This window comes from Grus americana, chromosome 3 (assembly GCF_028858705.1).
Source record: "Grus americana isolate bGruAme1 chromosome 3, bGruAme1.mat, whole genome shotgun sequence".
Lineage (NCBI taxonomy): Eukaryota > Metazoa > Chordata > Aves > Gruiformes > Gruidae > Grus > Grus americana.
This window is the reverse complement of record NC_072854.1, coordinates 90,384,565-90,396,600: the sequence shown is the minus strand read 5'-3', so window position 1 is coordinate 90,396,600 and position 12,036 is coordinate 90,384,565. Positions and strand designations below refer to the sequence as shown.

Below are 12,036 nucleotides of genomic sequence, written 5' to 3'. Positions count from 1 at the left end.
AGAAAACATCATTAAAAAAAGACAAAAGCATGAACCAGCAGGAACGTGCCTCTGTCCACTGAGACCAGAAGCTTACCTTGTTTTAGAGACCTGATCCTCAGAGGGAAGGAATGGATTATTGACGGTGGCAGATGAGGTGTTTCCGAAGGCGGTGAGGCCTAACAGTTTGATCTGAGAGAGGCCTAGTGTACTGGCATCCCGAGGACGATGCAGACGGAGGCAGACAGCTGAGGCGACTTCAGCTTTTACCAGCTGGATTTTTATATATGTGAGACCGCTTGTGATAACGGGAGTTGACAAAGGTAACATATTGACACCATCTGCGCTTATTTCAACAGATACTGATGAAGGGCAAGCTACAAAGTAAGGTAAGAAAGTTTAATACTATTTAAAAATCGATACTGATTTGAATTTTAAGCGTTAAACACGTATTCCTGTTAAAGATACAGAAGAAGATGACTGAAATGATCTTAGGCAAACACTACCACACAACTGCAGCTGCAGCATTTGACCTGTGCAATGGCATATGTTAAAATGCATCAGTACTTTGACACACGGTGTATAGAGTTTATTTCAAAGACTTAAGAAGAAGAAAAGTCCTGTCAGTGTAAACGCCGCATGTTCCCCTAGCAGGGTTATGACAATAAAAGCCAAAAATCTCATGCTTTGTTCCTACTACCATACAAAACCATTTTGCCTGAAGACCCCTGACCAATATCACATTCTGACTAGCTTTGAGCCGTTGACAAGTTTTTTTGGCCTATTTAAAGTTAATGCCACAAAACATGTACTGAGCTAGAAGAAATCAAGCAGAGGCAGGGCCTTCCATTCTTGAGGAAAGCAGAATTAGCAAGCTTTTCAACTTATTTTACAGGCGTTTTTCAACCAATCTGTCAGCTCTAGTTCCTCTGATTATACTCTTTGTATCATTTCTAAATACTACTACCCTTCAAATTTTCAAACCGGCATCAATGTCAGTGAATCTACTTACTCGCCAGAGAGGCCAGGTGAGGCTGGATGTGGATCTCCTTGAGCAGCACAGCTGCAGGAAGGTGGATTGTGAGGTCACACCAAGCTTCCTCGGGTAAAAATATGTATGACCATGCAGCAGAGCGAGCTCTTCTGTGGGGAGGAGTAGCCTGTAACAGCACTTCAGCTGGCTGGGCAGTGGGACTGCTTGAGGTGATGGAACCTTCAAAAACAGCACCGTTAACATTGATTATTAATGTTTATTAATAAATCCCAGATTAATTTACAATCTGAACTGTGGAAAACACCTCTTTTTTTTCCCTATCTCACCTGTTTTGGTTTATCAATAACAACCCATGTGTAATAATGACAACCGCTGAGGTATTTTTCTTTTACTTAGACTGTTTTACAATAGGCAGTTTACATATCCACCTGCACATGCACGTGCTTGGAAATTTGCTAGGGGACACTTGCTACCAAAGTCTTAAACTTTCTATCAAGAGTTTATTGCAAAAATAAACAAATCAAAAATGTGCAAGTTGAACCGTATGCTTAGAACTTAGTTAATTCATAGTTAACATAATGAAGGCTTTAAAGGTTTACATATTACAATAATAATATGAACAACTTTATAATGGAAGTCTGCAAAGCTTTTTCTTTAAAAAGGTTTCACATAAAAATCTTTTTTTCAAAGACACTAAAAAAAAATCCTGACCACAGCAGCCCCTTATTTTTCTAATCTTAGCATGAGTCAAGCACAAAGTAGGAAGATCTTCCAGGCTGTCTTCTTTAGCAAGTTGTATGGCACAACAAGACCAGATTTGCACTGTTCAAACTCCAGATACTTGGGCTGTTTTACTTTAAAGTAGCTCTACCCTGGCCCCACGACTGAATGCCAGGTAGTAGCTGGAGGTGAACTCCTGGACACGTTTTGATAGACTTTCATCCCAAATGAATCGAGTTCGTCTCTCAGAAAACACTACATGATGAGAATCAGTGTAGTAAATGAGGACACCCAAAAGGTTAATTTCAAAAGCACACTCCTGACGAAGTAAAAAGATAGATGCACTCATAGCAAGCACTTTGCAATTTGTGAGATAAGGCATGCAAGAACCTACCACCATACATGCTTAGGATTTTTACTACTTAAAGTAATCAAGTACCGACATTTGCAGGATTCTTAAATTTACCTTTTAGGAATTTGTGAAGAGCAAGGTAGAAGATTTCTAATGGACTCCTATTCTGCCAAATAAACCTTTTTTTTTTTTTTTTTAAATTTAATTTCATTATTTTTGACACTCAAATTTGAATAACAGAACTGCATGGATTTCTCTCATCCAACAGTTTTTCCAGAAATTTTAAAAATAATCCTTTTGTTCTCCCCTCTTGACAGAGAGACACCCCGTATGAATACATTCGTGGGCTACGCTAGGCTAGTGGGCAGCAACAGAAAACATTAAGACACTAGTAGTGAAAAGAAGCCTTTGTAAGATATTAGAGTACAACTACATCTTAAAACACATGCATTTTAGTTAACTGGCAGCCACTGTACTGATATTGAAACAGCATTGCAATTCTAACAAACGTTCATGCAGGCAACATCGGAGCAATTAGGTGCATGTGGGAGAGCAGCAGCAATATCAGCCCCATCCAGCTTCTGCTGCTCTGTTTGACCCAGCTCAGGCTCACTTTGTGTCATTCAGCTTTGCTATGCTTCTGTAACAGCTCCATCAAATCTGATGTGCCTGAAGTGAAGTCAGTGAGTCCTAGTGTGCCTATGGCCGATGGTGGGCTGAAACTGGGTACCCCCTGACCTAGAGGAGGAGGAAGGAGCCCACCTTGATGCATGACTACATCAGATACAGATCACTCCCTTTCCTTCCTTCCCCTATCCACAAAGGTCATCTTATCTGTGGAGCAGGGGCTAACCTCCTCCACCAACATCATCTTGAAACACCAGCAACCCCTCTGTTTAGAAGATTCAATAGTATTGCAACATTTGACACTATCACAAGATTTCTTGTTAAGAACTTGATACAGATTCAAATGACCAGTGGATATTAATATAAGAGAAAGAAGTATTACTCACCCAAAGGCGCAAAATTGTGAATTCCTTCTGCATTATCAGGCTCAGAAGCTAGCACCCTAGCTTTCAAACTGCTGTCTGTTGCTTTGGTGGGACCAGAATCAAGAAATTTCATAATAGTCGAAACCATACTTCTCGCTGTGTTAACAATAGCTCTTGTGCTCGTTACCATGTTGTTACAAATAAGCTGAACACCACCTGTGTATAATGTAGGCAGGAGGGCGGAAAAAACAACACCTTTCAGATTCTAAGCAAGCAAAGGCCTATTTAGTAAGTTTGCTCCTCCAGGCACATATCTGTATTCCTTAAGTGCCAAAAAATTTTCTACAATAAACCTTTTACTTGATGCAGCTAAAGAAAAGACATCCTTACCCATATCATGGAAAGCCTTCAGTGCCTCACTTGTATCCAACACTCGTAAAATGAACCAGAGCAGTGGCTCAGATAACTGACAAGTGGCGAGAGAACCCTAGAAGAAAAAGTTAAGAAATACATAGTTTCATGCAAAATTAATATGACAGAAATATGCATTAGTATCCCCTATTAGTAGGCTAAAATTCCAGAGAGGAAATGCCACCATAATTTACTGCAAAATAACAGTATCATGCTCCAATATGGTTCACTCCTACATAGCAGAAGTCTTTGTGATAAGGAAAAGATCAAACTACCAGGGTAAGCAGCTGAAGGGAAATAAGAATACCTACTAATATGAACACGATAAACGTGCTTCCCACCCGAACATAATAAAACATTCAATCCATCTTCAAGCTTTTAGCCAGGAACATTTAGGGGAATGTTAAAATGTCCTTACAGAGACTCACACTCTACCTCTACCATGGGCAATGGAGAGAGGCTTCCTAACTTCAGCACCAAAGTTCAGTGAGATGAATAATGTTAACATTTCTTTTACGCAGCACTAGTTCAGTTTTCTGAGCTTATTATAGATTACAGTATCAACAAAGCTATAATTCACTTGAAGTACAGCAGACAGACCTAAGGGAACTTACCTGTCTTCCCATGTACCCACAGGCCATGTAGGTAAGAATTGGCTGAAGCATGACTTGCACTGTTGTTGCTTTTTTACTAAGTGTTGTCAGGATAGTGAACAACCCATCTCCAACTGATATTGCATCCAAGCCACCGTGAAAGTTTTCGTGCTTAGTGAGATGTAAGCCACTTGCACCTTAGTGAAAACAGAAACACTTCAAAGGTCAGAAGTTGAGACCTAAGAAACCATTACAGCACATAAAAGAACTCAAGGATATTTAAATTTCTTTTAGTTAAATGTTCACATGGATTTACAAACTACAAATGGGCCAGTTTTCAGGATAATGTAAATTACTAATAGTGTTCCTAGATAGATCCTACCTTCTTTACAGTATAAATAGGAAGACTTGACCCAGGAAGCCAGGGAATTTAAATCCAATTTAGGTAAGACCATACAAACAACTGTAATTAGTGAAGGAGACAGATTAAGAACTACAAGGATTGGAATCACTCCTAGCCAGAAGCAACTAACAAGTATTTTAAGATTTTTTTCAGGTAAGTGCACTTGTGCAGCCAAAAAGCCCCAAAACGATTTAACATATATGTGTGTGTGTGTATATATATATATATTTTTTTTATTTTTTGTCAGAAATACCTCTCCCAGAATTATCCTTCTCAGTGTAACAGCGCAGGATTTATTAATGAGGATTTACTGAATATCAACATTCAGCAATATTGATTACACATTGCTGAAATTGAGGATAGAAAGCAAAAGAATAGTCTTCCCAAGGAAGAGTTTACGTCTATAAATACAACTGTCTTACAAAGCATATCACATCAATCTGGAAGAGCTTTTAAAAGTGGTTTTAGATTTGAGTGGGGGGAATGGATGGAATAAGCCTGTTCCATTTAGAGAAAGTGGATTTATACTAACTAATAATAAAAAATAACATGGAGCATGCTTTAGAGAAACATTCCAGCAGGAGAAGTGACAGCTGTAGTACTTTAATCACCTTCAAGCTATCAAGAAAGAAAATATTGATAAGCATTGGATACATGGAGACAGACAAGGAAAGTCTTAAGACTCAGTCTCTGCATGGTCTAGAAAAGTTAAGTAGAATGAATGAATGATGGAGCTGAAGCCAACTAAGGTGGATTTGCTGTGAAGACTTTGAGGCAAGGAGAAGGTAGGATAGGAGGGTAATATTGTAACTTGTATGATTTTCACAGTCTGTCAATGACAAAGTATAAAAACCTAATGAAATAGACAAAACTGTCATAAAAGAAAAATCTGACAAATGTTTTAACTTCATGTGACAAGCAAATTACTCAAGGCCACCCTGGTCCCCAACCAGCTGGCTCACCAGGTGCAGTAAATTAACATTATTAGCATAAATTTTGACACTAGAGCCACTACCTATCAGTACACATCTGCAGACATCATCTTGTTTATCTTTCCTAGGTAGCTAGCATGCTGCGCTAGCTATTCCATGTTTACTATGGTATGCTGATAACTGACTTTTGAATCATATATATAACCTTTGGCTGCAGTCTTGGAGAAATGTTTTGTTCACAGGAATTGTCTGGAGAGAGCTTAATACAGCTCTTCATGAAGGAACTAAAACCACAAATAGCTGTGTTCTATCTTCCCAAAATACACATACAAATTAGTTTCAATAATCTATATTAAAAGACCCTGGGAGGAACAATCCACTGAAGGGATCAGCTGGCCCAATATCCTGAATTCAATGAAAAACGTTTTGAAACAACAGTATCTTTCCAAATTGTCTTTTAAAAAAATGCAAAACAACTGCTGGACAGAAATCAGTGGTTTAGAAAGACATCAAAGTTGAGGAGAAGAATTTTTGAATTTCACCCCAAAGAAACACATATTGAGCACAAACCACCATTCCCAGAACAAACTACTGTCAGTGTTCATAGCGTATTTGCAATATGACACCAACTACCCAGAGTAAAGGAGGAGACATTCTGGAATTAATTTCGGGAAGGTTCCAACAGCGCAATCCAGGCTTGTCAAATCCTGCCTGCTGTTTAATTTGACAACTGGAGGCTGCTACTTTTTCCTCAATTGCTTTTATGCCAAAATGAACCACTGGTCTAACATTCATGTGCTCTCATCCAAAAAGTATACTGTCTTCTGATAATAGCACTGGTTAACAGTTTCACATCTGCTTACAAGACACTAACACAGAATAGGCCAGGAACTTTCTTCGAAACAAGAATTGCTATAAGGAGAACAAAATTTTACAACTATTATGCCTGAAATGGAGTGCAAACTCTTTGCCTATCCTCCTGCAAAATGTTTTTCCAGTTTTGCGCATGGTATTTCAGTCAGTGGTTTAATTTGTACAAATAAACACTATGCTATCATCACAGCTCACCAGCAAGTCACAAAGACAATCTCTCTGAGAAAATGCACCTTAGGTACATGTCTGACCAACAGCAATTTTGCTGTTCAAAATATCATCAGCTTCCTCACTTGTTCATAGCAGGAAGATCCCACCCACAAATACATGACTGGAACTCCCAGAACATGATGTTAATGAGATAACTGGTAAAACAGAGGAATAGAAAAGTTTACGTATTCTGAGCAAGGGCCACAATTGTAATTTGTCTTTTTCAGAAATTATTAAAAAAAAAAAAAAAAAAAGGAAAATAATGCAATACACAGAGAACAATTGAGGTAACGTGTCTACGGTACAAACTGCAGAAGCATGTGATGGCCTCTATGTGAAACCCAGGAAATTCCATTTAAACACAAGAAAAGGGCTTTTCTACTTTAAGAATGATTTAACATTGTAACAGGTTGCCCAGAGCAGTTGTGGAGTTTCCACCCTTGGGGAATTAAAAACCCAACCGGACGAGGTACTGAGCAACCTGCTCTATGAGGCAGGGTCCGAGTTGACCCTTTCTGCAGGACTAGTTGGACTAGACAATCTCCAGAGGCCCTTTTCAACATTGACCATTCTGAGATTCAGCAAATTCAAATGTCAAATGCATTCCTGTTTGGTTTTAATTACTGTCTCCCACCTCATGGTAGGTTTTTTTCCACATACCTGTCTGCTCCTTTCACTTCCTATCAGGCTCTTCTTTCCTGTCATTTCTGTGACACATTCTTTCATGTATACAGCCAATTTATGAGTTTGTAGAAGTTTTAAGTGTTTTACCACTCCAAGATCTTCCGTTTTATTTACAAAATACCTACCAATAATCATTGCCATAGCACTGCTGTTACACTGGCCAAGCGCAGACAAAATCTGGCTCATAATTTGTTGGTTGGCTAACACCAAGTCTGCCACATATGCAGTTGATCCTTGAGTATTAGGGTTGTTTCCATTGCCATCTTTGCCTCCTGAAACCTTTTCTTCATCAGACACGCTGTCTGTAGTACTGCTTGCTACTGGAACACGGGCACTATATTCTCGGTTACTGGAAAGCGGCAGTTGAACTAAAATGTTGACCAGCTTTAACAGATCAAACATAAGTTGATCCCTTGTCATTTCTCCACAAACTGCTTTGGCATCACCTGGACGGATAATATTGGCAAAAAGCCCTCCAAAACACGCTCGAGCACCCACAGAGCTGTCTGAGCCGCTGCGAGACATCACTTTGTCCGAACACGTAATGTAATGATGCACAAGGAAGGTTATAGACTCAATTACTGCAGAAATAGTGCTAACTGATACAACTTCAAAATTCTGTTCCAGGGTAAATTCCAGGAGTTTCACTTGTGCATCCAAGGGTCCCTGGCCTGTCTGGAAAGCACCCCTGAAAGAAAAAAAATTTAATATATTTCACTATTCAATATTAACAAGTTAAACAGGTTTTGTTGTTGGTTTTCTTTTTTTTTTTCTTTCTTGATTTTTAAGAATCAAAAAACACACCAGACTTTCAATAAATAAAAAACCAGCCATTTTCAGAAATGCATGCTAAAGCACAATCTGATCTTTCACAGAAGTCAAGCATTTGTAACTTTTTAATATACTGGTCATTACACAGCCTGTAGAACCTGCTCATGCTATCACTTTCCTGATACCACTAAGGATGTAAGTTTCCTTTGAAAAATTTTAGGATCCACCTTTTTTTTAATCATTCAGTTAGTTCTGTAAGTGTAGGCTTGGAATACAGTCCTGTTCAGTTGTGAGTGAAAAGTTTGGTATATTTACAGGGAAACTTCACGGGAAGAAGTCATCTAATACTTTAATATCATTAGGATTATTTGTTTTCTAACAGGAAATTATGATTTTTTTTTTTCTTCCCGTGTTCTGATTTGCTTGGGGGGGGTCCCCTTTTTTCACCTGAGGTAGAAAGACAAACGGTCAGGTTTTAGCTATCTAAATAGTAACTACACATAAGACCATCAGAAGGTATTCAAACTAGCACAGGTTGGTGCTTGTCAGTTGATTGCTTGAAGGATCTCTTTTAGGAATGTTTATTTTCCCAATTACTTTTACATGTACACTGGTGGACTACAAAATGAACCTTTTGAATCAGCATATTTAAAAAAAACCTGGTCCTAACTCTTGAAGCGTTAGTTACTGATTTTTGATATATTTCTCTGTATCTTTTGACATTGATTAATCTTACTATAACTTCTAAATTTAAATACAGAATGAAACAGTTTATAGAATCAGGCCTGAAGAAAATATTTGGCATTTAATTAGTTCTAACAGTAAAATACTGCTTTTCTTCACAATCAATCTTATGCTTTGATCAGACATGGTATACTTCAATATTTACCTGAAGTTTTAGAAATAACCACCTAACCCCTTTTCTGGTGCTTTGCTTCCACTTTATGACATTTCAGTCCCACCTTTGCTTTGTCTCAAAAAAAAAAAAATCTAACACATTTCAAAACCTATCCTTTCAGTGGTCTCATCAGCTTATTTCAAATAAATTATGGCATGCAGCTATGCATTCCAAGAGTCACTGTGAATTAATGATTTTATTGTATTATGACATTTCTTGTATAAGTGACTGATTACCAATGTAACCTGGTAAACACCACCCATTCAATTTAAGTTACTATGGTAAAATCTCTTAAGAGAAGGCCAAAACTGTTTGCTGTACGATTAAAGAATAGATAACACCAAAGTGCCACCTACTGGGAAGCCAGAAACTGAGGAAGCTCATCCCTAATCATACGAAGCCTTTGTCTGAGGATGAGCAGAACATCCATACCAGAAATAAATGATAATTCCTAATGTACTTCAGGCCCAACAATTAGCACATTTCTGGTGTACTGCTGTATACACAGCAGTCTCGTGCCCACTGACCTAGCCTTGAAGAAGTAGAGCTGTAAAAGACAAGCCATAAGCTCTTATCTCTCCCCTGCCCAGTGGCACTCCTCTACACTAGTGGGGAGACAAGACATCAGTAGGCCCCCAAAGGAGAGTGGGGCAGTGGAGGTTTTCCACTGTCAGGTGAGGAGGAGAGGAATAGAAAGACAAAGCAATAAATATGCATATTACTTAAATAGGATTATACAATCTCACATTTCATTCTACCATGTTATAAAAGCCATCCATATTATTTTCACAATCTGTGAATAATTCCTAGAAACTTTCATTAATTCAAGCCTCAGAATACTACTTCTCTTTTTAACAGGTGCTCTTATTTTAGGGATTACTTTAACAAGGCCTAAATCTTAGCGCTAGATAAAAGTCAGTCCAACCGTTTAGTTCTTCTATTCACTGTCCCTCACACATGGACGCCTGTCTGTGGATTCCAGTTGCACTCTTCCACGTGCCAGAAGCAGCCCAGAGGCTGCTGGTAGTGCTGCAGCAACACCTAAGATCTCCATCTATATATAACTTGACAGCATGACAAGGTGGGACATAGACGTCTTAGCTGTGATTCACGCTCGCCCAGACTTTAAAGACAAAGAGGGCATGAAAGGAAAAAAAATAGTTAAGATTTACCTTTCTGTTGAAAGTATATGTATTAACTTCAATAAAAATTCACTGAACATCTGAGGACAAGTTGAAGAAAGGTGCACTTGTAATCGAGTAAGAAATTCTTGCATAGCTTGTGTCGCTGTTGGCCCAACCTAGAGGGAAAGGCATTTTAATAAGTATTATATAAAGCTGAAATTTCTTCAAGAACATTAAGTAGTATCTAACAAGAATATTTTCTAAGAACAGAAAAATATCATGTAGCTTAACCTGCTGTCTGAAAAGTTTTACAGGGTTTTCACAGGAGAACTATTCCATATTGATTTATATTATGTGTTTTTCTACTACTAAACATGAGTAAAAAGCAAATAATTCAGTTCTTTCCCTAAGACTCAATTTGGAGCTTGCGACTTTATCTTTTTGGCAATGCAAACTACGCTTCACACAGAATACATTTCTGTGCTAATCTGAATGTCTTTTCACAAACTAGACATTTACATATAAGTGCTTTAAATTAATGGCACTGTGTAATTTTTAAGTTCTGGAAAAGACTGTATTTTCTGGAAAATTTTCTGGGAAATACTGGAAATTCCAGGTGTTTTCTGTCTCCTAAACTAAGTGTTTCTGAGACTTCTGTCAAATATTACACACAATTAAGTTAACTTGGGCTTTTTTAAAATCACTATTCACAGATGTTTCGAAAACTGCAAAAAGCAAAAAAACCATTAGTCGAAATCAGGAGAAACAGCAGACCTGAATTCAGAAAACAGGCAGAAAATAAAAGTATGATTTTAATTCTGGAATTATTAGATATTTAAACTTAATCTTCATGAGCATATTTATCCCAACCCAACAAGATTTCAGGAAACTAACTGAACTCTATTACATTTTTCATGCATGCAGCTAGGAATCCTAACATGGAACACATTCACTGACATATTGCAGGGCATTCTCTCCCTGTGGCAGGTCTCCAGATAGTTGTAAAAATGTACAATCACTACTCAGAGTGTGTCACCAACATGAACTTCCCTATGGCTGCTCATCAGAACCAACTAAGACGATAACCAAAAAAAGAAACAAGTCAAGGATATAATACATTATGAATAATACATATTCATGTGAAGTGTATTGAAATCCTATTACAAAGAGGTTTTTTTCTTATTTTAATTGCTAGTTACCTGTGGACTGTGTTGATTTGTTCCATGAGGATTAGTGCCAGAAAGAAATTTCACTAACACATGAATGAGGTTTGGATCTGACACCAACAATTGGGCAGTACTTTCCTGAGCTCCAATGGCACTGCTTGGACCAGCTTAAAAATAAAGACATAAAAATTAAATCTGTAATCTTAAGCACTAAGTGTAAATCAAACATTTATACTGCATATCCCTGATACTTATTGCATGATGTGTAAATATTCTCAGCAAAATCAGCTACTGAAACCTGCTTACTCAGGACTACAATTTTGAGTGTACAGTTTTCGATTAAGTACAAATATAAACCCCCAAAACTGTTCCACCAGTGTTCCAAGCTTGTTAAGGCAGTATTCCTAGAAGTAGAGCTTCATTTTGTAGAAGCAATATATACAGACATTTTGATTTGTTTCTCTTTGCTAGTCCAACACTTTAATAAGGCTTAAGTGCATTTGTTAGTTTGTCAGACAGAGACCACATGTTCTATTATCCTGTACACAATCAAGATATTTTTGTCCTTGACACATTCAGAGAATTCTCATCACTGACTAAAACTGTAGGGAGCTTAACAGACAAGAACTTTGCGGACCAGAAATAGAATGAAAATACACCCTTCAATGATCAAACAAACAAGCTTTACTAAATGTGAAGTCTTGCTCCTTCAGCAGTAGTATACTGAATCAATTCAAAACACAACCTGAAAAAAGCTTAGCCTACTGAATAAAAATACATATTTTTAGAATATTACATGTATCTAAATGAAGTTATAGGTTATTACATGCTGAAGCTGTGATCTCTTTCAGGCTATCTCATCATATATAAAAGATTAAATTGAGGAAATGATGCTCTGGTGTGAGAGCTTGGCTGGCATCCCTTTGCATTCCAA

At 37.8% G+C, this 12,036-nt stretch overlaps 1 protein-coding gene across 9 annotated transcripts in view; it reads right to left on the bottom strand.

Annotated features, from left to right (window-relative positions):
- BIRC6 (baculoviral IAP repeat containing 6) overlaps nt 1-12,036 on the bottom strand; it is a 188,518-nt gene that overhangs the window by 87,839 nt on the left and 88,643 nt on the right. For all 9 annotated transcript variants that reach the window (XM_054820680.1, XM_054820685.1, XM_054820682.1 and 6 more), the window contains 8 exons: nt 11,136-11,269; nt 9,985-10,112; nt 7,269-7,831; nt 4,063-4,238; nt 3,428-3,524; nt 3,059-3,253; nt 992-1,192; nt 77-356 (listed from right to left, as the gene is read on the bottom strand). In XM_054820680.1, the coding sequence (XP_054676655.1) occupies nt 77-356; nt 992-1,192; nt 3,059-3,253; nt 3,428-3,524; nt 4,063-4,238; nt 7,269-7,831; nt 9,985-10,112; nt 11,136-11,269 (1,774 nt within the window). The remainder of the gene's footprint in view (nt 1-76; nt 357-991; nt 1,193-3,058; nt 3,254-3,427; nt 3,525-4,062; nt 4,239-7,268; nt 7,832-9,984; nt 10,113-11,135; nt 11,270-12,036) is intronic.